The 24,545-nt window shown below is 38.9% G+C and overlaps 1 protein-coding gene across 3 annotated transcripts in view; it reads left to right on the top strand.

Annotated features, from left to right (window-relative positions):
* The window catches only part of LOC121436921 (GRB2-associated-binding protein 3-like), a 99,979-nt gene that overhangs the window by 42,219 nt on the left and 33,215 nt on the right, over positions 1-24,545 (top strand). For all 3 annotated transcript variants that reach the window (XM_041636817.1, XM_041636818.1, XM_041636816.1), the window contains exon 2: positions 23,577-23,880. In XM_041636817.1, the coding sequence (XP_041492751.1) occupies positions 23,577-23,880 (304 nt within the window). The remainder of the gene's footprint in view (positions 1-23,576; positions 23,881-24,545) is intronic.

Below are 24,545 nucleotides of genomic sequence, written 5' to 3'. Positions count from 1 at the left end.
CCTAAAGTGGTTCCCTTAACTAAGAATTGTGGTTCCGTGCTCCCCTGTCCAACCTTCCTTTATCCCAATCCTCCTGCTTTCCCAAGGCCCGACCTCCTTCCCTTCTAACTTTTCTCTCTCCATCTCCCCTTACCCCCAACCCACCCCACCCCAAGATCCCAATTTTCTCCCCGGCAATTTTGTCTACTTCCCTTAGCCAAGAGGATAACTATATGTTTTTCCTCTTCTGCAAAGCAAAGGACACTGTCACTAAGACACAAAGGCAACCTACTTACTGGGAGAAGATCTTCACCAACCCCGCAACAGACAAAGGTCTAATCTCCAAAATATATAGAGAACTCAAGAAACTAGACTTTAAAATGCTAATTAACCCAATTAAAAAATGGGGCACTGATCTGAGCAGAGAATTCTCAACAGAAGAAGTTCAAATGGCCAAAAGACACTTAAGGTCATGCTCAACTTCCTTAGCAATCAGGGAAGTGCAAATCAAAACAACTTTGAGATATCATCTTACACCTGTGAGAATGGCTAAAGTCAAAAACACCAACGATAACCTTTGCTGGAGAGGTTGTGGAGGAAGGGGTACCCTCATCCATTGCTGGTGGGAATGCAATCTTGTGCAACCACTATGGAAGTCAGTGTTTCGGTTTCTTAGGAAATTCGGGATCAACCTACCCCTGGACCCAGCAATACCGCTCTTGGGAATATACCCAAGAAATGCCCTATCATATGACAAAAGCATTTGTTCAACTATGTTCATAGCAGTATTATTTGTAATAGCCAGAACCTGGAAACAACCTAGATGCCCTTCAATGGAAGAATGGATGAAGAAAGTATGGAATATCTACACATTAGAGTACTACTCAGCGGTAAAAAACAATGACTTCTCGAATTTTGCATGCAAATGGATGGAAATAGAAAACACTATCCTGAGTGAGGTATCCCAGACCCAAAAAGATGAACATGGGTTGTACTCACTCATAATTGGTTTCTAGCCATAAATAAGGGTCACGGAGTCTACAATAGGTGAATCTAAAGAAGACTTCAGGTTTTTGTTATACAAAAATAAAACTTGTATCAATAATAGTATTTTCTATTTATTCTTGGAAATTTTCATACATGTGAACAATGTTTTTTGATTGTATCCTTTAGTGTTGAGGGAGCTGTGGGCCTCTTCCCACAGCCTGACTCCCAGCCGCCTGGCTAGCTTATACCCTGAAATAACAACACACAAATTGTATTCTTTTAAACACTGCTTGGCCCATTATATCTAGCCTCTTCTCGGCTAACTCTTGCAACTGGACTAGCCCATTTCTAATAATGTGTGTAGCACCCCAAGGTGCACTTACCGGGAAGATTCTAGCCTATGTCCATCCTGGGTCGGAGGTTCATCGCATCTGCCTCAGAGAGCAGAGCTATGGCATCTGAGCTCACTTCCTCTTCCTCCCAGCATTCTATTCTGTCTACTCCACCCACCTAAAGGCTGGCCTATCAAATGGGCCAAGGCAGTTTCTTTATTCGCCAATGACCTTCCTCCATCATTTCCCCTTTTTCTGTTTAAACAAAAAGGAGGAGGTCAGCTATAGAGAGAGCATTTGAGTGTTTGCTTGCTTGCTGGCAAAGACCTTGAAATGCCATAGAGTTGTGGCAATAAAAATGGCTCCAGCAGTACCTCCACCATGAGGCTGGAAAGCTAAGGAATGGGTTGGATCCAGCCGCCAAAGCCACGGGCTTTAATCCTACCCATATTGCTCAGTAATTAAAAGGCTCGTGTGGTCAGAAAAAGAGAAATATACAGTAAAAAGAGATTCAAAGACAAAGAAAACCTTTAAATCATTTACAGTGTGTTAAAAATATATGCAGGCTAAAAGTTAAAGTTCTTAAAGTAAAAAACAAAAAAAAGAAGAAAGAATAGTTGGGTGTGGTAGGACACACCTTTAATCCCAAAACTTGGAAGGCAGAGGGAGATTGACCTCTGAGACTTCAAGGTGTGGTAGCACACGCCTTTAATCCCAATGCCTGGGAGGCAGAGAGAGAACCATCTCTGAAAGTTCAAGGACAGCCTGGTCGACAGAGTTATTCCAGGTCAAAGATATACAGAGAACCTGTCTCAAAAAGCAAAAAATAAAAGTAAAATAAATGAAATAGAGGTTAAAATAAAGCTGCACAAAGATGGAAAATACAATGAGAATCTTGATACTATATGCTATTATGCTCTGTTTGAATTGTTTGGATGCTGAGGAAGGAGCAACAGATGCTAAAAGATATTTGTTTATAAATGCTGCTGAACTAATCCAACATAGATATTTTGAAAATAACTTGACTTCAGAATTTGGATCTAAGGATATGATACTTTGGAAAAGAGATTCTTTTGTTTTCACAGAGGATGAAACCCTGTGGAGTGCTTCTATCCCAATATGGTATGATGGACCATGCTCTCCTGAAAGGTTGCTGTGAACACCCTCAAAAAATTACTTCACTCAATTGACGACTGAGTTGAACCTAGAACACAGGTTATACCCTGAAATTTCTGATTAACAGCTCCCCCATACAGCAGGAAGCAGTTTGGAGAGAAATAACTATGCCCATATTCCCAAATATTGTTTATAAATGTTCTTTTACATTTAAAGGGAGATATGATATAGGTATGAAAAATTTACATTGATATGGATTTTGCTTTAGTGATTTAAATTTAGGGTCAATTTTGTAATATGTATATGTGTTTCTGATCTTGATTAAGGTATTGTGATTGTGTAGTTCATTTAAAAATGTAATGTATATAGGTTGTTAATGGATAATCATTAATAATAGTAAAGTTTGTAGTTATGTTAGTTATATTTTCTAGATGTACATAGATGTATTTTAGATAGGCATTCTTCATATCTTTTGAAGACTACAGAATATGACATTTAATGTTTTAATAACTTAGGACTTTCCATGATAATGAGATACTCTGCTCCTGGCAGCACCAGTCTACTTCAAGAAGAAGATGGGCATTGAAGAGTCACCTTATGGAGTTTGATAGCCATTTTGGCAAGAAACTGCTCTTGCCTGGACTGTTGCATAAACTGGACACAGAGAACCAGCAGAGAGAGGACTGCTGAACTTGCCTAAAGGTGAGATGATCTTTTGGAGATCCTGATTCATGAAAGAGTCTGCCACACATTCTTCAGGACACAGCAGATAGTGACTGAACTGCCTTTGAAATTTCCTGCTTCATGGAAATGTCTGCTGGAAACTATGAGCCTGTAGGCCGAAGATGGATGCCCCAACGGTACAGAGAAACTTTGGGTGACTGTCCAGGCAGCAAGATGTCTCTGTCATTTCTAGAGTTTGGAAGTTGCTTATTTCTTGTTTGCTTAGGTAATATTGTATCTTTCTGGAGTCTTTGATGGAGTTGAAGAATAGTTAGTTATAGTTATAGTTTTCCTTAGTTATGATAAAGATAAAATAGATGTAAATATTGTAATTTTTACTTGATAACTGTTTTGTTATATGTAATTTTGCTATGCTAAAGTGAAAGCCTTTCCTTTTTGTTTAAACAGAAAAAGGGGAAATGATAGAGGAAGGTCATTGGCTAATAAAGAAACTGCCTTGGCCCATTTGATAGGCCAGCCTTTAGGTGGGTGGAGTAGACAGAATAGAATGCTGGGAGGAAGAGGAAGTGAGCTCAGATGCCATAGCTCTGCTCTCTGAGGCAGACGCAATGAACCTCCAACCCAAGATGGATGTAGGCTAGACTCTTCCCAGTAAGCACACCTCTGTGCTACACACATTAATAGAAATGGGCCAAGCAGTGTTTAAACGAATACAGTTTGTGTGTTGTTATTTTGGGGCATAAGCTAGCCAGGCGGCCAGGAGCCGGGTGGCAGGAACGCAGCCTGCAGCTCCCTCAACACTGTAGCACCAGTTCTAATTGATCTTAATAATAAAAACCCGGAGTCAGATAGTAGGGGGTGAAAACTAAAAGATCAGAGAAACAGAGCAGCCAGCCACTAGTTCTTACCTATATAAATACCTCAGACAGAATGGGGTATCCTGTCTCTACAAGTCCTCAGACTGAATCTTGAATCTTGTCTCCTCCTGCCATATATTCCTCTCTCTGCCCAGCCATATCCCTTCCTGTTTCCACCTACCTAGTGTTGGGATTAAAGATGTGTGACTCCCAAGTCCTGGGATAAAAGTTCTGAGCCATCACGTCCCAGCTCTGTTTCTCTTTGAGACCAGATTAATCTTGGGTATCCCATGGTGGCCTTGAACTCAACTGCGATCCGTCCGCCTGCCTCTTCCTCCCATGTGCTGGGATTAAAGGTGTGTGTCACCACTGCCTGGTGTCTATGGCTACATAGTGGCTTGCTTCACACTCCGATCCTCAAACAAGCTTTATTTGTTATAGCACAAACAAAATATCACTACAATATCCACCCTACCCCTACAACTTCTTCCAGGACCCCAACTACTCTTTTTGAAAAAAATAACAACTAAATTCAATTAGTGCTATGTCTTAGTTAGGGTTTACTATTGCTGTAAAGAGACACAATAACCACAGAAACTCTTATGAAGGAAACAATTAATTGGGGTTGCTTGCTTACAGTTTCAGAGGTTCACTCCGTTATGATCATGAGGGGAGCGTGGCGGTGTGCAGACAGATGTGGTGCTGGAGCCGAGAGTGCTACATCTTGCAGGCAACAGGAAGGAAACTTGAGAAAAAGACCTCAAAGCTCAGCCCCACAGTGACACACTTCCTCCAACAATGGCACACTTCCTAATGATGACACTCTTTTGGGGAGACATTTTCTTTCAAACTACCACATGCTCCCCATATGTACATGGGTGTAGGGCCATCTGATGGGTCATGTGAAACCTAACAGTTGCCATAACACCAGAGCAAAGAGACATGGATTTCTTCTGTGCAGCAGACCTCAAATGCAAAAAAAAAGCAGTTGGTTACCCCTTTAACTGTTGCACCAGGGGTCATATCTTACCCAACAGGGAAGTACTATAGAATGCAGGGTCCAGTGCTGGGTAAGATCATTGGTATCTTTTCTTCCTAAGAAGCCTGCCTAGAACATCCCAGTACTATGCAAGCTAACCAGTAGGGAGAGAGCTTCTTGGTCAGTGCAAGATTGAGTTCTCTATGTCCTACAACCAATGTGTGTAGTTTCTTCAGCTAAGTTTTTACCATTGAGTACAGGCTCTTTTTCTAGGCTACTTCACTCCTCATCAATAATCTTTTTACAGCAGATGCAGGCTATTACAGAGATCCACAAGTAGCTAAAATGCAGAGAATAGGTGATTGTAGGTGTCCAACTCCAGTTTTTACATCTACAATGAAATCCCTACACCCAAAACTCGTGAAACATCATTGTTAACCAGAGGACCAGGATGCATGCTGTGAGATAGTACCTTCTAGACACAACAGGAAGCTGCACCCATGAAATCTCAACAATATGGTTGCCTAAATAAGACCTGTGTAATGACACCAGTCAACATTTCATTGAATCTGTGTACGCTTTTTTTTATAGGATGGCATTTTGTTTTAGTGGTGTCTTTAGGGTATTTTGTGTATAGAATTATGTTATCTGCAAATTGGAATACTTTGACTTTTTTCTTTCCTATTTTTATCCCTTTTACTTTTTTCTCTTATCTTACTGTTATAGCTAGATTTCAAGTACTATATTGAATAAGCATGGAGAGAGTTAATACACTTGTCTTGTTCCTGATCTGAGTGGGTATGCTTTGAGATTTTTTTCCACTTAGGGTGTTGCATATTGCTTTTATTGTATTGAGATATATTCCTTTCATGCTTAGCCTCTCCATGATTTTTTTATCATGAAGAAATGTTAGATTTTGTCAGATGCCTTTTGTGCATATATGGAGAAAATTATGTGATTTCTTTCCATTTGTTTATGTGATAGTAACATTTAATGATTTGCAAATGTTGAATTATTCCTGAATCTCTGGAATGAAGCCAATTTAGTTATGACAAATGATATTTTTGAAATGACCCTAAATTTGGTTTGTGAATATTTTATTTAGAAAATTTACAACTATGTTCAGTTTGAAGAATGACTTGTAATTTTCTTTCTCTCTCTCTTTCTTATGTGTATATATATATACATATATGTATACATAGACTACCCTGATATATATATTTAGGAGCTTCATAAAAATGTTTAGGAGCTGTCATTTTATGGGATAATTTGAGTAGTATTAGTTATTTAAAATTCTGGTAAAATTCTGCAGTGAAATCATCTTGTCCCATGCTTTTTTTGCAATTTTCATTTTTCAAGTTAGGAGAACTTTGTTAATATTTCAATCTCTTTGATAGTTATAGATTTGTTTAAATTATTTACTTCATCTTGGCTTAATTTTGTATTTTGTATATGCCTAGAAATTTATCCATTTCTCTTAAGTTTTCTAATTTAGTAGAATAGATGTGTTTAAGGTATTTTGTTATAATTTGCTAAATTTCACCGGTGTCTATTGTAATAGCTCCTTTTTTGGATTTTTGTTTTTCTGAGACAGGGTTTCTCTGCGTAAAGAGTGTTGGCTGCCTTAGAACTCACTCTGCAGGCCTCAAACTCACAGAGATCTGCCTACCTCTGCCTCCCATGTGCTGGGATTAAAGGCATGCACTACTATCACCCAACAACATCTCCCTTTTTGTGTCTAATTTTAATTTGATTCTTCTGTCTTTCTTTTGGTTAATTTAGCTAAAGGTTTGTCAATCTTGTTTCTTTTCAAATAACCAACTCAATTTCATTATTTTTTGTGGGTTTTAAGAACATTTTTTTTAATTTATTTTTTGGGAATTTCACATCATTAACCCCATCCCACCTGTTTCCCAGTCATTCCATGTCTGCCTTCCACCCATATAACCTTCCCCACACAAAGAAATTTTTAAAAAATCTCACTGACCCTCTGGGAAATGACTTGCTCCTTTGTTAACTGCAGTATTCTCCTACACCCATTACAGCTGTCTCATCTTCAGTTGCAGCATGTGTGTGCCACTATGCTCCTTCTTCTTTCCCACCTCTCCATCATTTATTCATTTGTCAGTAGTGGCATTGGGAGCTGAGATGTGTCAAGCAGTATCCCTTTTGTTCAAACAGCTTTGCTTACAAATGTTCATTGGCAATGAGTAGTTGGTCTGTTTCAAGTCCTTTGGCTTCTACTACATCAACACTGAACCCTCACTGAGAACCCTCTCTGCTGTTCTGCTGTTGCCCTGAGTCACAGAAATCCTGCGGTTATGGTTCCTCCAGTTTTCCCATGCCAATGCCACTGATGTCACTGCCTAGTGGTGGCCAGTGACGTGGTGACTGGAGGGGGTCTCCCTCTTGCCCATCCTATACCAGTGCAGTCCTTTGGCAGGCTGGTGAGGAGTGGGGCCAACTTTCCCACAGAAGTGGGCTAAGGGTGTAGCCAGCTCAACACCACCCTCAGGCATCAGCATGTCTTTAGGTGGCAGCCCAAACCACAGGCATCCACATTGCTTTTGGTGATAATATGGGCCACAGACATCAACACAGACCCCAGGCTATGGTAGGACCATAGAACAAGACCACTCAGATAAGTATAGCCCTGGTGGCAGCCTGGCCCTTGGAAATCAGCATGGCTTCTGACAGCAGCCCAAACCATGGAAATCCACATAGTCCTTGGTGGTAACACAGCCACAGACATCATCACAAACCCCAGTTGCATTAGGGCCATGGATATGGCTCAGACATCATGTGCTCTAAGGTGGGGCAGTGCAGGTAGCTCATACCAGCCTGTTCTCACTTCTCTCCACACAGCACATGAACTGCTCTGCTTCTCTTACCCTCCCATCTCTCCACCTCATACTTGCTCATCATAGTGGTGGTAGGTAGCCCAGCCCACAATGCATGGTGGCTGGACCGGGGCTCTTTCCATTGACTCTTTGTATTGTTTTTTCATTTCTATTTCATTATTTTCTGCTCCAGTCTTGATTATTTTTCTGCATCTACTGTTATGGAGTATTGTTTTTTTTCTTTTTCCCCCCAAGAGCTTAGGGTGAATTATTAAGTTGTTTACTTGGGTTCTCTATAATTTTTTTGATGTAGGCACAAATTAGAAATGCCTTCATCGTGTCCTATAAATTTTGGTATTTTGTATTTTTGTTTTCATTCAGTTATAGGAATTTCTTTTATTTCTTTAGTGATCCATTTATCAGTCAATAATGTGTTGTTTTATTTATGCGTTTGTGAAATTTCTATAATTTGCTGTTTATAGCTAGCTTTATTTCATTGCAGTTAATACAGGATGTTATTTCAATATTACTGTATTTGTTCATATTTGCTTTGTATACTACTGTGCAGTTGACTTTAGAGAAACTTCCATGGACTTCTGAGAAGAATGTATATTCTTTAGTGTTTCAGTATAATGTTCTATAAATTGAATTTCTCTAATGATGTCATTTAATCCCAGTGTTTCTCTGTTTATTTTGGGGGGGATGTACTGTCACTGTATTGGGATTAATATGTGGTTTTACATCTAGTACTCCAATGCTCAAGAGATGCTACAGTTATTAAGAACGCATACTGACTGCTCTTTCAGAGGACCCAAGTTTGGTTCCTAGCATGCCTGGAGCTGCAGTTATGGATGGTTATAAGCTGCTTAGTGTGGGTGCTAGAAACTGAACTCAGGTCTTCTGGAAGAGCAGCAAGTGCTCTTAATCATGAAGCCATTTCTCCAGTCACTCTTATACCTTTTTTGTTGAATTGTCCTGGTATTGTTTGTTACATCCTGGTTATTGTTAAATAGTGTGATCTCTTAGGTATGCTTATCCTTGTCTTCTGTCCTCCATAGAATGTCCTCTATGGCTTAGTGCTCATAAATTCGTTTAATATATTTTCATCACGGAAAGTTTTTTTAAATTTAATTTTAATGGATAGTTTTGCTAGGAATAATAGTCTGGGTTGGTAATTGTGGTCTTTAAGAACATAAAATGCATCTTTCCAGACCCTCCTGGATTTAATGTTTCCATAGAATCATTAGTTGTTATATCAGCTGTAAATGGTTTGACCTTCCTCTCTTGCGGTGACTTAATGTTCTGTTTCTCTGAAGAGACACCATGACTAGGGCAACTCTTATAAAAGAAGTTATTTACTTAGGACTTACTTACAATTTCAGAGGTTTAGTCCATTATTATCATGGCAGGCAGACATGGTACTGGAGAAGAAGCTGAGAGTTCTACATCTGGATCCACAGGCAGCAGCAGGAAAAGAGAGAACCACTGGGTCTCACTTAGGCTTTGGAAGCCTTAAAGCCCATCCTCAGTGACATACTTCCTCTAACAAACCCACACTTCCTCCGACAAGGCTACACTTCTTAATCTTTCTAAATAGAGCTACTGACTCCCTGATGACTAAGCATTCAAATGTATGAGTCTATTCTTATTCAAACTACCACATTCTACACCCTGGTCCCATACATCATAGTGCAAAAAGTGCATTCAGTCCAACTTCAAAAGTCCCTGATAGTCTATAACAATCTTAACAATGATTAAAAGTACAAAGTTCAAAGTCTTCTCTGAGACTCATGGCAATCTCTTAACTGTAACCCCTGGACAATCAAAATGAAAAAGCAGATCACATACTTTCAATGAACACTGTCATTTGATATACATTACCATTCCAAAAGGAAGAAAAGAGAGCATAGTGAGGAAATACTGAACCAAAGCTGAAATTACCTGGTGCGAGTAAGAAGGAAACATGGAACATGCAACAAATCTGCTTAGGAGTTTGTTAGCCGGGATGTGCATAGGCCTGGGGAAGTCAGTGTGCAGAGAGAGAGAGAAGAAGATGGCACATCCAGCTTTTAAAAGCTGCCTAGCACATGTGCACAGGGGGATTGACGTGGCTACGTCATACACAAATGATGGGGCTCACACATGTGTGCAAGGCCTTAGCGGAGTCATACATGGATGATGCAACCATACATACACACAATGGCTTAGCTGAGTCATATGTGGATCACGCAGAACCCTTTAACATCCCCGGGGGCTATTAGGCACTTCTGCCTGAGGGCTTGTATGCACCTGCATGACCCCTAGAATCCAGAATTATCAGCCTTATGTGGCTGAAATCATTAAAAAAGCAAGAAAAAAACAAGAAGTACAAAATACCAATTCTGCATATCCATGTCTGATGTCAAAGTGTTGCAAGGAGCTGCTTATTGGTCCCAGCCACCCAGCTAGCTTAGATTCTAAATAACCACACAGAAACTGTATTAATTAAATCACTGCTTGGCACTTTAGCTCTAACTTCTATTATCTAACTCTTACATCTTATTTTAACCCATCTCCATTAATCTGTGCATCACCATGAGGTCGTGGCCTACCAGCAAAGTTTTGGCATGTCTGACTCTGGTGGGCAGATCCATGGTGTCTCTCTGACTCTGCCCTTCTTTCTCCCAGTCCTCAGCCTAGCTTTCCCTGCCCACCTAAGTTCTGCCTTGCTATAGATCCAAAGCAGTTTCTTTATTCATTAATGGTTATCACAGCACACAGAGGGATTCCCACATCACCAAAGTATTTTTTAGATCTCCAACTCCTTTTAGCTTTATTGACTGAAACATAGTTAACTGTCTTGCTGATTTGTGCCCAGTCTGAAGCTTTCATTGTCAGGTATCTCACAACTCTGGCATCTCCAACATCTTAGGATTTCGAACAAAATCCAGGCTTCACCTTCACAGCTTTATGTAGTGGCCTCTTAGCGCCTCTGTGCAGGGGCACCCCTGATATATGCCTGGCTTTAGTGGTTTTCCTTAGCCACAGAAGGAGATTCCACAATCCTTTTCTTCTATCCTCAATTCTAAAGCCAGAACCATATGGCCAAAGAGACAAACTTTTCTGCTTTTTCAGGCTGGAACTTGGCCTTTCCTCATTCAATTACATTTTACCAGCTTTCTGTTTTCAGTGATTTCCTTCACTGCTTAAAATTTTCATTAATTCCTTTTTACAAGTTGTAAGTTTATCTGGGTGGGGTCTTGCCCTGAGGTCACCACTCCCTTTATTACATTTAGCATCAGGATTTCTAAAAAACTTTTTATCTCTTTGAGCACTGGACTTAACTCCTTACGTCCTGGTGCCTCTTTTCTCCTAAAATCGCACATTTTGTATTTTTCTTTGCTCAGCTTGCTCTTTTCATTATAGATCTACATAAAAGTGATCACTAATAACCACATATCAAAATCAATACTAGTCAATGTAGATTTCAATACTTGAAATCTCCTTTGCCAATGGCATTAATCTAAAACTCTTTAATTTAGCCTCAGGCAGACTCTTTTAGACAAGGGAAGAAAGCAGTCACATTCTTCCTTGAGTTATGGAACACCCCCACACCTGTGTGCCTTACTGTGGGTCCCACCCAAAATATAGATTTAGATATATAGATGATATAGATATAGATAAATGATATAGATATAATAAACTGGTTTTCCTTTACATCATATAAACAAAGTGTATGATAAAGTATGAAAACTTAAGAAATAATGTTTATCAATTATTATAAAAAGATAAATATAATGGTTATAAAACATATTACTAACAGTTTACATATGCCTTTGAAAGGACTCCATACATAGGAAATAATATCTAGCTTTATTAGGCATCAGATAAACACAAAATTTAACAAAATACTCTTGTTTGGCCTACTACAACTAACAAAGTTTAAAAAGATGTTTCTGAGAAAGATATAAAAATAAAATTAATATAGACTAATAAGTATATTTATATAAATCCTCTCTGTTGTCTCATTAAAAATAAAAAGTATTTAAAATAAAAAAAATCTAAAATCAAGAAAGAAACTCTAGATTAGCTACACATCTCATGTTCCCTTAGAGATGGCACAAATTTGACAAAAGAAGAGAAAGATATCTGAATAATTTCAGAGAAAAATGTTTAACCTAGAGAAGAGATAATTATGTCATGGATAATTTTCTTTCTTAGGGCAATAAGACAAAAAAAACCAGAGTTTGAGGAAAAAGACATGTTGTGGAATAATCTTTTTCAACACTATAAAGACATCTCTTATTGGTTTTAAAATAAGCTGAATGGCCAATAGCTAGGCAAGGTGTTTGGGACAGAGAGAATGCTGGGAAGAAGGTGAAGATGCTAGGGACACAGAGAAAGAAGGATGGGCACTATGGAGATAAGGTAATAAAGTCATGAGGCAAAAGAAAATTAATAGAAATGGGTTAATTTCAGTTATAAGAGCTAGTTAGAAACAAGCCTAAGATATTGGCCAAGATTTCATAATTAATAATAAGTCTCCATGTCATTATTGGGAAGCTGACAGTCCCAATAAAAAAAAGTCCAACTACAAAGCTAAGAGAGGGAGAAAGAATGGAAATCAGGGACTATCTTACACCAAAGAGAACTTTGAGGTGGGAGAGTAAGGTAAATTGCTTGTTTATTTTTAGCTTGTACTAAATGTTCAGTATAAGCTCCTTATACCTCAGTTTCTCCATGTATATAGAATGGTATATGAGAATATGTATCTCATCTGGGGTCCACAGAGAGTATCAAATGATGTAATCAACCCATCTAAAGCATTACAAATAATTTTGGGACACATGTGTTTCCTATTATAAGTGAATATTTTGAGGAGTCTGTTACTCTAGGATTCTTTTGTTGTTACTTTGATTATAATAATCCTCTTAAAGGTGTGATAATATTTATCTTTCATTTTTATTCAAGTAAAAATATATAGCAGTGACTATATTAACTATTTGTCACTGTGCAGTTCAATGACAATAAATGCTTTCATATCGTGTGGACATTATTGCTATTTACACCTAACAATTTGATGTAAGAGTACTTTTTTGAAAACATATTCTTGGGCTCTGTGGGTTAAATGTATACTATATAAGTATGGGAATCTGGATTAATTCCTGAAAACATTTTATATGCCTTTGGTATGGTTTTTGTCTCTTTCTTCTATGCTCATAACTTGATTACAGTTTATTCCTTTTCTTGAGTTCAACCCCTAGTACCCACATTAAAAAAAAGCCAGGCATGTCAGTGCACACCCATAATCTCAGCTCTGGGAGTTGGGGAGGGGGAATAAAGGTAGATCTTTGGGACTTGATAGTCAGCCAGCCTAATTGAATTGATGAGCTACAAGTTCAGTGAGAGATCCTGTTTCAAAAAATAATGTGGAAAGCAATTGAGAAAGACTTCCAGTGTCAACCTCTCACACACATATATGCACCACAAAACAAAGTATATTCTCATGATTTCATGCCTTTGGAAGTGCCTTTGTTTAGAGTATCTTCCCCTCTCCCACACTGGTAGTATCTCTGAATGTCAGCTCTGTCATCACAGTCTTCATATTAAACATCTTTGAATCTGTCCAAACTTGATTATTTACTTTGTTTTTCATTACACTGCAGACTCAATCATAGTATTTATTAGAGTTTTAAATGTAGTTGTTCCTGAGTTGTTTTTAGTTCATCGTTCCAACCCATTTTGAATCTTGATGCTGGTACACAATATATTGGTGACTGGCGACACAAGTTTGTAACCCTCATGAATCTATGTAGCAGTTCTTATTGAATGCTAAGAGTATCACCCAAGGAATAATGAGAAACAATGTATAAAGAAGGTCAAACATGTGTCATGTAATGTGGCTGTGCTTGAACACAACCCTCTTGACTCACTTTATCTGTACTGAACATTTAATCTCGGGATTCCTCCTCCCAAGGCCCACATCACTGCAGAGATACAAGATTTCCCTGCCTCTGTTGACAAACTATGGAAGTGGATCCTGTGGGCCAGGTCATCTCCAGCACAATCACAGGAAGTTATCCCATGCCTGGGACAAGTCCCAACTCTATCTGGCAGAGAGCAGAAGGTTACAGACCATCAGGCTGAAGGGGCACCAGCAATCCCTGGGCTACTGGAACTCATCCAGGACAGAGAGCAGCAATGCAACCTGCTCCTGGAAATTCCCAACCCTCTGCCCTTGGGTCCCATGACCCCTTTGGCAAGGAAATAGAGTAAAGCTCAGCAGAAAATAGAAGATTAACCAGAATTTTGTTTTTTTCAATGATTTTTGCCCTTTGCAATTTTTGAATATACCTAAACTTCCAGAGTACATTCAAGGTGCAATTACTGGAAAGAAAATGGGATCTCAGTGTAGAGGAACAGGTCTTTGAAAGTTTCTAAAATCCTCCAAGTTGTCACCAAATGTTTTCTTTCATTTGTGTTCTGGGATCACATCCAAGATTCTTAGAGGCCTTACAAATTGCAGTCAGTAATTGAGCAGTTAGATTTCCTAAAGACTAACCAGAATTTACTAAGTATATATCATTTGCAGTAAGAGCAGGGAAACCATTTTCAGAGTCAGAGGAACAAAAATGAGAAAAGATCTAAAAAGGAAATGAAGAATCAGTAAGTCAGACAAGATCAAATCTTATTCTTCTTTCCTTTCTTTCCAGTGTGTCTAGAGAGTCCAAAGGAGAAGTTTTTAAGTGAAGTGAAAGAAATGTTTTGAGTATAGAAGTAAATTTTGAAAAACAACCTTGATATTTCTACGTGATAGAAATAAAAGCACTTACCACACAAGTATGAGGACTTGAGTTCAGATCCCAGCACCCACATAAAAGCGGGGTGGGTGTTGTGGCCTGCCCGTAATCCCAACACTCAGGAGTCAGAGACAGGATCCCCAAGTCAAGCTGGTTAAGTAGACTGTACTAATTAGCAAGCTCTGGGTTCCACAAGAAATACTATGCCCTTGATAACATGTTACATGATAACAACATCTTTCAAATGCAAGTCAGATGCCTATACTTCAATGTGGAACCCTTCATCTCCCTTGAGGCACACATACAGCTGGTGACCAAGTCCTATCAATTAGGTTACCTATTTGTCTTCCATCATCTGGCCACAGCAACCTCTCTAACTTCATTCACTTCACTTTCACTTCAAACCTCCTGGTGTTTATGAACTTGGCTCACTGAACTTCTGTCAGCACTGCAGTTTCACACATCCCAAGGTTTAGCCCACAATAGGCATACAATAAGTACTTTTTTACTACAACATTGAGAAAATTTCCATTTAAATCAATGGTTGATGCTTTTGGATTGGCATCCAACACATTTTATGCTTTTTTTACTTGTCTCACCTTTAGGACTTTTTTATAATATAGAATCTATATTTTAAAATAATTTTGTATTGTGTATCTTTTTTAGGTTCATTATTTCAAAACCATTAGATTCACAGGAAGATGTAAAAAGGAACATCCAGGAGGCTAGTGTAACGTTTTCCCAGTTCTCTTAGTATCAGCTTCTAGCAGTCTCCCAACAAGCAAAGTACATTGATACCTATTAAGACCTACTGTAGCTGGCTCCTGTTGCATGTGCACTTGTGTGTGCATGTGTGCACAGAGTTAGCTCATTACCTTGTAGATTAATGTAGCTACCTCTTCGGCTCATATACAGAATTGTGCCACCTCAGAAATCCATCATATTGTCCTTGTGTAGCTGCACCCATTTCAGTCAATCATCCGATCAGCAGTGATGTACTGAGAATATCTTACATGCCATGTCTATTAAAAATACCTGTTGGACTTTAGAAACAGATAGAAAACATTCCTGCTGTCATAAAGCATATAATCTTTGTCAGCATAGGTTAAATTTCCAAGAAGCATTGGATGCTGACTGGTGTTCATTGGCTTCTGGAGATTTTCTGGTAACTCCAGATGTTCTCAAACTAGTTCCACCCCTAAACTAACCTTCATATGTAGTAGTGAGGAACATTGGGCTAGACATGCTATTTGAAGATAAGTTCACAGGGACAGGTTTTCTCTTCATTTTCCTCTAATATAAGGCATCTCCTAAAGGTGTCTAATAAGAAACCACTGAAAAAGCAGCTCAGAGAGATATCAGTGCCTGTAAGCAATCAGAACAATGAGAATGTAAGCACATACTCCTCGACAGGACAGTGTGTAGCACATTTATGATTCAAGAAAGGAAGAGGCCCACATAGGTTTTGTTTTTTTTTTTAAAAAAAAAAGTCAGTTAAGTAAGAAAAACAAAAATAAAACTGCCATTGCTGAAATGACAATAATGAAAGATCAAAACCTAGAGCTTGAAATGAAGATAGTTGTGGGTTTTGCCCTCTCAGTTTGAGTTCGAAAGCCTGATTGTGGAGGCAGGTTACTGACCCATCCTGTGTACATGTGAAGGAAATGATTTCATAGCTTAGGGATTTCACCACTGCAGAGGGGCAAGGGGCCAATTCCGTTGAAACAAAGGGACAGTAATCACTCTTGCCAGAAAAGCAGTTTAAATCAGAGGCGTCTCTTTACAGCCTCAGATACTTTCAGGATGTTTCCCAGTACATTTCAGTGTCTTTTGACAATGGATACAATCCAGACAGGACACTTCATTTTATTAGAGTGAATTCTAAAGCCAAAGAAGTGTAACTTGTTATAACCCTGCCAGGTTTGTTTTACTGTGCAATTATAACTGAGTGCAGGAATAAAATGGTCCAACTTCAGCCTCAATTGTTCATCCTACTGATTAATAAATGTTCATCCTGAGTATGTTCTTATAATGTCTGATAGTCTCATTTAAGCCTTTTCTGACAGCCTGAGTTCCAGGTTAGAGACCATGTGTATCTAGTTGCTCCTAGACAGTAAGTTTATGATGAGAAAATACTGGATATTAGGTTCATTATAAATCAATAAAGAATCTCTCTCTCCCTCTCCCCTTTCCCTTTCTTCAATGCTTCTGGTACCCTGATTATTTAGTGAACATTTTCAGATGCTGCAATATTTTGTAACCTCTCCAAGTTTCATTTCTTCTTGTGTATATTTTCTATTCTCTCATAATGTACATGTTTTCCTTTAAATATCAAAGAGTACTTGTTGTTTTAAAGTTATTTATCTGTTTATTCCATGGTCTCTCTCATTTTTAGATGTCTTTCTGATGATGATTGATTTTTCTTTTGGTTATAGGTCACATTTTCTGGTTACTTTGCATTTTTAGTAGCATTTTGGTATATTATATTGTATTCTCCTAAATATTGTTGAAATTTTTGGCAGGAAATTCAGTGATTTGTATATCAGTTTTATCTTTCTAAGGCTTCTTTTAAAGCTTTATTAGAGCAGAGCAAGAGTAGCCTATACTGTGGGCCTAGCTTAGCCTGTCTCTGAGGGTTAGCCTTTCTGGAGTTTGATGAATGTTCCAGGATTCTCCATCCTGGCAGATCAGAATTTACTATGTGAGTTCTTGTAGTTACTCATTTTGTGAGTCCACTGAATCGAAGAACTACTAAGTTCTTGGAATTGTATTATGGAATTTCATTGTCCATTATTGTATTCAGCCCTGTAATGATTGTCTTTCACATTGTATCATTTATTGAGATAGTTTTTAAATTGATTTTGTGGGTAGGAAACAAGTTCCAGAATTTCAATGATTCCACATTTGAGAGATTACAATCTGAAATTAAGGTTCCAGCAGAGTTCATTCCTTTTTAAAGTAGCTATCTTATCCCCATGTTTTTTTTTTTCCAGTTTTTCAAGACAAGGTTTCTTTGTAGATTTGGAGTCTGTCCTGGAACTAGCTCTTGTAGACCAAGCTGACCTCTGACTCACAGAGATCTGCCTGCTTCTCCCTCCAGAGTGCTAAAATTAAAGATATGCACCACTACCACCTGACATTTTTTTAAAAGAAGAATCTTGTCCTGGAAGCTGAAGTGTGGCCTGGTGAATCACACAGTTTACCATTTAGTTCATACATCTTTACTTGCATTCATTGCTATGAATCATTGGTCTGGATTGAGGCCTATGGTTTCTGCTACACCCCCCCCCACACACACACACACTTTTTCCTTCAGAGTTTTTCTTGTGTACAGCTTTGTGCCCTAGTATCTCTTTTTATAAGGACATCAATATGTAATGGGCTATAATCATATGTAATTATAGCCCACCTAATGACCTTACTTTAATGTGGTAAAGATCCTATTTTTCATTTGGGTGACATTCACCCTATTTGGGAAGAGGGAATACAATAATTTGTGTAGGGGAATATAATTCACCTATAATAGGGAAACATATATTCAAGTGTCAGTCACTCTTCTATAGAAAGTGTATCATGAGTTATAGGCTAGACTGGGCTACAATAGAGAGCTCCAGACTAGCCTAGATTATACAACAAAACCTTGTCTCAGAAACAAAGAACATCTGTGCACACTTAAGACTATGATACATCTTTTCAGTCTCATGTAATTCACAGATCACCTCTCTATCATGTTGTTTGTCTTTCAAAAATAAATTATATATATATATATATTGGTTTTATAACATGATAATATGATAGTGAAATGGTTACCATACTGAGGTATATTACCATATATCTCACAGCTATTGTTTTTGTGATAAGAGCAGCTAAAATCTAATTTTACAATAATATCCAATATAATATATTTTTAAATTATAGTCTTCTGTAAATTAAACTTTAGATCTCTAGATTTATTTAGCCTAAATGTCTGCTACTTTGTATACTCTGGCCTACACCTCCCTATTTCCTTGTATGCCTTACCCTCATTAACCACCATTTCATCATCTCTGGGTATTTGACTTTATAAAACAATTCCATAAATGAATGGAGTCATATAATATTTTTCTTTGTGTCTGACTTATTTAACCTGACATATTTTTTCAAATATTCCTGATAAATGCTGCACTCCTTCCTTTTTAAAGACTGAATGGGGGCTGGAGAGAGGGTTCAGAGGTTAAGAGCATTGCCTCGTCTTCCAAAGGTCCTGAGTTCAATTCCCAGCAACCACGTGGTGACTCACAACCATCTGTAATGGGGTCTGGTGCCCTCTTCTGGCCTGTAGGCATACACACAAACAGAATATTGTATACATAATAAATAAATAAATATTTTTTTTTAAAAAAAAAGACCAAATGACATTTCATTGTGTAGATGCACCACATTTTTTAAAACCATTTGTCCACTGTTAAACATTTCTGGTATGAACATGACAATACGGCCATATTTACAAGATGTTGATTTTGTTTTCTTTTTATATATATCCAGAAAAGGGATTTCTGGATCATATAGTAGTTCTAGTTTTAACTTTATAGTAATCATACTAATTTACATTTCCCAATAAGAGTGTACATCGGTGCCCCTTTCTCTCCACTTTCACAAACAATTGCTTTCTTTTTAATAATAGATAACCTAACTGGGGTGAAGTAATGTCTTTTTGTTTTAATTTGTGTTTCCCTAATGATACTGAACACCTTTTTTAATAACTCTTTGCCATTTGTATGTCTTCTTTGTAAAGCTTCTCTTTAGATCCTTGTCTAATTGTTTCCCATGAGACAGAGTCTCACCATGTAGCTCTGAATGACTTGAAACTCACTAAGTAGACCAGGTTAGCCTTGAGATCACAGAGATCCTCCAGTATCTGTCTGCTGAGTGCTGGAATTATAAGTATATGCCACCACACCCATCCAGTTTAAGTGGGATTATTTGTTGTCCTGAAATTGAGTTGTAAATATTCTATCTTAAATTTTTTAACATCATGTATATGTCTGTAAGGTGTTGTGTACCTGAGTGCAGGCGCCCTTGGAAGTCAGAAGAGGGCTTTCTGGAGAGCCCCGTGGAGCTGAGATTATAAGAGGTAACAGATATGGGTATTGGGAACAGAATCTGGGTCTTCTGCTAGATCAGCATGCACTCTAAAACAATGAGTCATCTTTCTAGTCCTAGAAGTTCTTTGTGCATTTTAGAAGTTAAATCTAATCAGCTGGGTGTGGTGGTGCATGCCTTAAGTCCCAGGACTCAGGAGGCAGAAACTGATGGATTTCTGAGTGGGAGGCCAACCAGGTTCCCACAGAATTTCAGGATAACTAGAGTTACACAGAGAAACCATGTCTCAACAACAACAGCAAAACAACAACAACAACAAATCCAATGTAGTCAGAAGCGTTGCTTGCATTTTTTTTTCAGTCTTTTTCACAGTCGCCATTTAATTTTGTCATTTCTTTTACTGTACAGAAGCTTTTTCTTCTCCGTTATGCATTGAACCTTGGTCTTTGACCTACTTACTTAGCAAACACTCCTAGGACACATTATTTTGGCTTTTTCCAATCATAGTTCTCAGGCAGACATTTTAAAACCTAGGGAAACTCATGCTAGTAATCTTATTTGATTTAGCATCAAGACTGCATTGTATCTTCCTCAAGTTACTTATGTAACTCTTTTTCCTTCTAGCCCTGCTGAGATACTTATGAACAACTTCATGCCTTTTCCTTCTTTGTGTCTTTGTGCATGCTCCTCCCTCTTTATTGCTTTAGTCATATTGTAGTCACCACTTCTCTTTGGAGCCTTCCCAGACCTTGATCTGACAGGGGTCTTTCTTTTGTGTTCTCTCTTAGTATCTTGGTTTTCTTTTATTATAACACTTGTCTCATTGACTACAATTATCTGATTATCCATCTGCCCACTTCCCCTGCCACCCACAAGACTGGGAGTGGCATGATGTGTGACTTGCTTGATTTGACTTCTTCAGTATCTGCATAGTATGTCGCATATTATTATATCAACTGGTACTTTTTGAATCAATGAATTTTAATGTCTGTGTCATCTCCCCTCCGTGTTAAAAGAACTTAACATGAAACTTGCTTCTGTGCTCAATTTGATTTCCTCTTTTGGAACCATTTTTAAAGAAGTAAAACAAAGTTCCTCTTCACATTTCCTCACCAAAGTAGCTCATGGAAAGTTTGGGGTTCTCCAGGCCTTCCTTGGAAGATTTCCTTAGCAAGCATGCAAGATATCATCCTGTCCTTTGTCCCTATTAATCCCAAAACTGTTTTCCCACCTCCTATTCTAAACCCCAGAGCGAGGTGAATTCCTCTCTTTGCTAATGACCCACTTCCATTCAGTTTTCTTGTTTCCAGTCATGTTTTCTTGTTATTGTTTTTTGAGACTGGGTCTCAATTTGTAGTCTAGCTGAACTGGAACTCACTTAGTAGGGTAAGGTAGCCTTGAACTCATGATATCCCACCAGCTTCTGCCTCCCAAATTCTAAGATTAAAATATACCATGCCTGGCAGTGCCTGTTTTTGCAACAGGCATTTTTGAGTCATTAATTTTTCTCTTCCTCCTAGACTATTCCCATAAAATATTCATGCTGTTGTTTCTCCTGTCATACTGCCTCCATCTTCTGAGAGACAAATCTCTTTTCAGAGCTTTACATGCATGTAAAGGCAGATCTAGGGAAGGGATTTTCTGCCTCAACCCAACTCAGTGACTATCCTTTTGCTTGCTATCCCTTGTCACAGCCTAGAAGGCCTTTGGATTCTTAGGTATACTTACGGGTCCTTTGTGACAACTGGTCTTTGCTTTTCAACAAAGACCATCTTTAGAGTCTCTGCTTCCCTGAATCTCATATTATTTGAATAGAGAGAGAATTGAATGTGCTCCAAATAATGGTTTCCCCCCCTAGCTTCTTGGCTTAAAAACTAGAGATACAGAGATTGAAGAAATTGTTCAGGGTTAAGAGCACTGGCTGCTCTTCCAGAAGTCCTGAGTTCAATTCCCATATAGTGGTTCACAACTATCTATGACTGTAGTCCCATGGGATTTAAAACCCTCTTGTGGTGTTCAGACAAAACACTCAGACACATGAAAACAAACAAACAAAAACAAATCATTTTTGTTGTTATTGTTAAAGCTAGAGTTACAGAAGACTTCCTATTCTGTTGCTCACCATGCCTCTTAGCAGAACCACACATCCGGCTGTCACACATGCCATCACTTGGAAGAGAAAAACCACAGAGCTATAAATCTCTCCACTTGCATTTGTTGTTACCCTGTTGCCCTTTTCTGTGCTCATTCCCATTTGGGGCCATTGTGTCCAATTGCTACAGCATAAAGTACATCTATGTTATGTATGTGGGCTGGTTCAGTTGCTTGAGATAATGAAGGGATACCTTAAATAAAAAGGTGTGGAACTCAAGTTCCTCACTTCCTTCTCCAAACTATGACTATAAATTGTATCATTAGCCTCCCCAATACTGACCTGTCCTTAAAACTATGCAGTAAAGCAGATTTACAGATGGTATATTTTTTCTTTAGTACCAAATGTATCATTAGGAAGTTTGGTATGGTTATGAACTGTAATACCAGCACTTGGGAAATAGTGGCAAGAGAAAATCAGAAATATAGTCTTAGGTTTTCTATTGGTGCAATGAAACACCATGACCAAAAAGCAAGTTAGAAATGAAAGGATTTATTTGGCTTACACTTCCATATCACTGTTTATCATCGAAGGAAGTCAGGACAGGAACTAAAACAGGGCAGGAACCTGGAGGCAGGAGCTGGTGTAAAAGCCATGGAGGGGAGCTTCTTACTGGCTTGCTCCCCAAGGTTTGCTTATCCTGGAATGGCGCTCCCACCCCCCTCCAATCAATCACTAAATAAGAAAATGTCTTATGCCAGGTGATGGTGGCACACACCTTTAATCCCAGGACTTGGGAGGCAGAGGTGGGTGGATCTCCAAGTTTGAGGACAGAGTCTCTTGGTCTACAGAACAAGTTCCAGGACAGCCTGGACTACACAGAGAAACCCTGTCCTGAAAAAAAAAAAGAAAAGAAAAGAAAAAGAAAATGCCCTTCAAGCCTGCCTGACCTTATGGAGGCATTTTTTTTTTTTTAGTTGTTGAAAAAAATTTCCGCATCCTCCCCGTTTCCCATTTCCCATTTCCCTACCCCTCCTCCAACACATCGCCCCTCCCCCACTCCCCTCCCCCTCTCCCCATTCCTCTCCCCCTCCCCCCACTCCATTCCCCCTCCCTCTCGAGACTGAAGAGCAGTTCAGATTCCCTGCCCTGCGGGAAGTCCAAGGTCCTCCCACTTCTATCCAGGTCCAGGAAGGCGAGCATCCAAACAATCCAAACAGGCTAGGCTCCCACAAAGCCAGTTCATGCATTAGGATCGAATCCTAGTGCCATTGTCCTTGGCTTCTCATCAGCCTTCATTGTCCGCCACGTTTAGAGAGTCCAGTGGAGGCATTTTCTTAATTAAGGTTCCCTCCTCTCAGACAGCTTTAGCTTGTATCAAGTTGAACTGTCCAGCACACACACACACACTACATTTACTTATTTTATTTAATATGTGTGAATGTTTTGACTGCATGTATGTCTGTGTACCACATGCATACCTAGTGCCTATGAATTCAGAAGAGGACATTGGATCCCCTGAAACTGGAGTTATAGGTGGTTGTCAGCTGCCTTGTGGATGCTAGGAACTGAATACAGGTTCTCTACAAGAGCATCAAATGCTGTTAACTACTGAGCAACTAGTCAAACTCCCAGCCCCTTAAATAAAGAATTTGAGGTCTCCTTTGACTACACAGTGAGTTTGAATCTATTGTGCCCTCTTTAAGACTCTCTCTAAGAAAAAAGTATTACTTTAGAATGACAGTTTTTCTTCTTTCTTGCTGTCTTTGTCCCTGCTATAAGGTTCTTGTCAGAGTTTAAGAAACATGAAAAATTGGTCTAATAACTTCATGTCAAATTTTCTCTGCAGGCTTGGCGCAAGCGGTGGTTTGTTCTCCGGCAGGGCCGCATGAGTGGCAATCCTGATGTCTTAGAGTACTATCGCAACAAGCACTCCAGCAAGCCTATCCGTGTGATAGACCTCAGTGAATGCACTGTGTGGAAACATGCAGGCCCTGACTTCGTTAGGAAGGAGTTTCAGAACAATTTTGTGTTCATTGTCAAGACTACTTCCCGTACATTCTACCTAGTAGCCAAGACTGAGGAAGAAATGCAGGTGTGGGTACACAGCATCAGTCAAGTCTGCAATCTCAGTCACCTAGAAGATGGTGCAGGTAAGAGCAGGGTTGGAACTCCTTGAGCAAAGGGATTGTCCAAGATGCTTTGTTGGTGCTGGAAAACTACTGCAAATAAGTGGTGCCTACCTCTGTGAAGGTATTTTGGCAATGTAATGTATATTACCAAAGCTAATTCTACTAATACAACACTTGAAACTGTCTTTTGCTTAGTAGTAGGATTCAGTTCCAAATGTAGAAAGGCAAAACTTGCCCATACATGTAATATTGGAGATCTCTGCTAATAAACAACCTGAAAGTTGGCTCTGGGTCACTTTTTGGCATTGAGAGCAATTAACTCAATTCTTTCTTCCTTCTCCTTTCCCTTTTCCCCCTTCCTTTGCCTTCTAATTCCACACCCTGTCTTTTTCCATCTTCTTCCCTCCCTTGTCTTTGACCTTGTCTCCACATACTACCATTCCCATGTAGTATACAAGAGGGTTATAGCCTAGGGTTATAATTTACTTTACTTTGTAGATTTTGTTTTTGAGTCTGTATTAGTCAAGGTTCTCTTAAGTAACAGAACTGATAGAGTGGGGTGTGTGTGTGTGTGTGTGTGTGTGTGTGTGTGTGTGTGTGTGTTTATTAGAGTGGCTTACACAATGGCTGTCTCCTGATGGAAAGGCCAAGAATCAGATAGTCATTCAGTCCATGAGGATGTATAT

This window comes from Microtus oregoni, unplaced genomic scaffold (genome assembly GCF_018167655.1).
Source record: "Microtus oregoni isolate MIOR12 unplaced genomic scaffold, Mior012 000050F_007, whole genome shotgun sequence".
NCBI classification, from domain to species: Eukaryota; Metazoa; Chordata; class Mammalia; order Rodentia; family Cricetidae; genus Microtus; species Microtus oregoni.
Note: the sequence above shows the minus strand (reverse complement) of the source record. Positions and strands in the feature narration are given on the sequence as shown.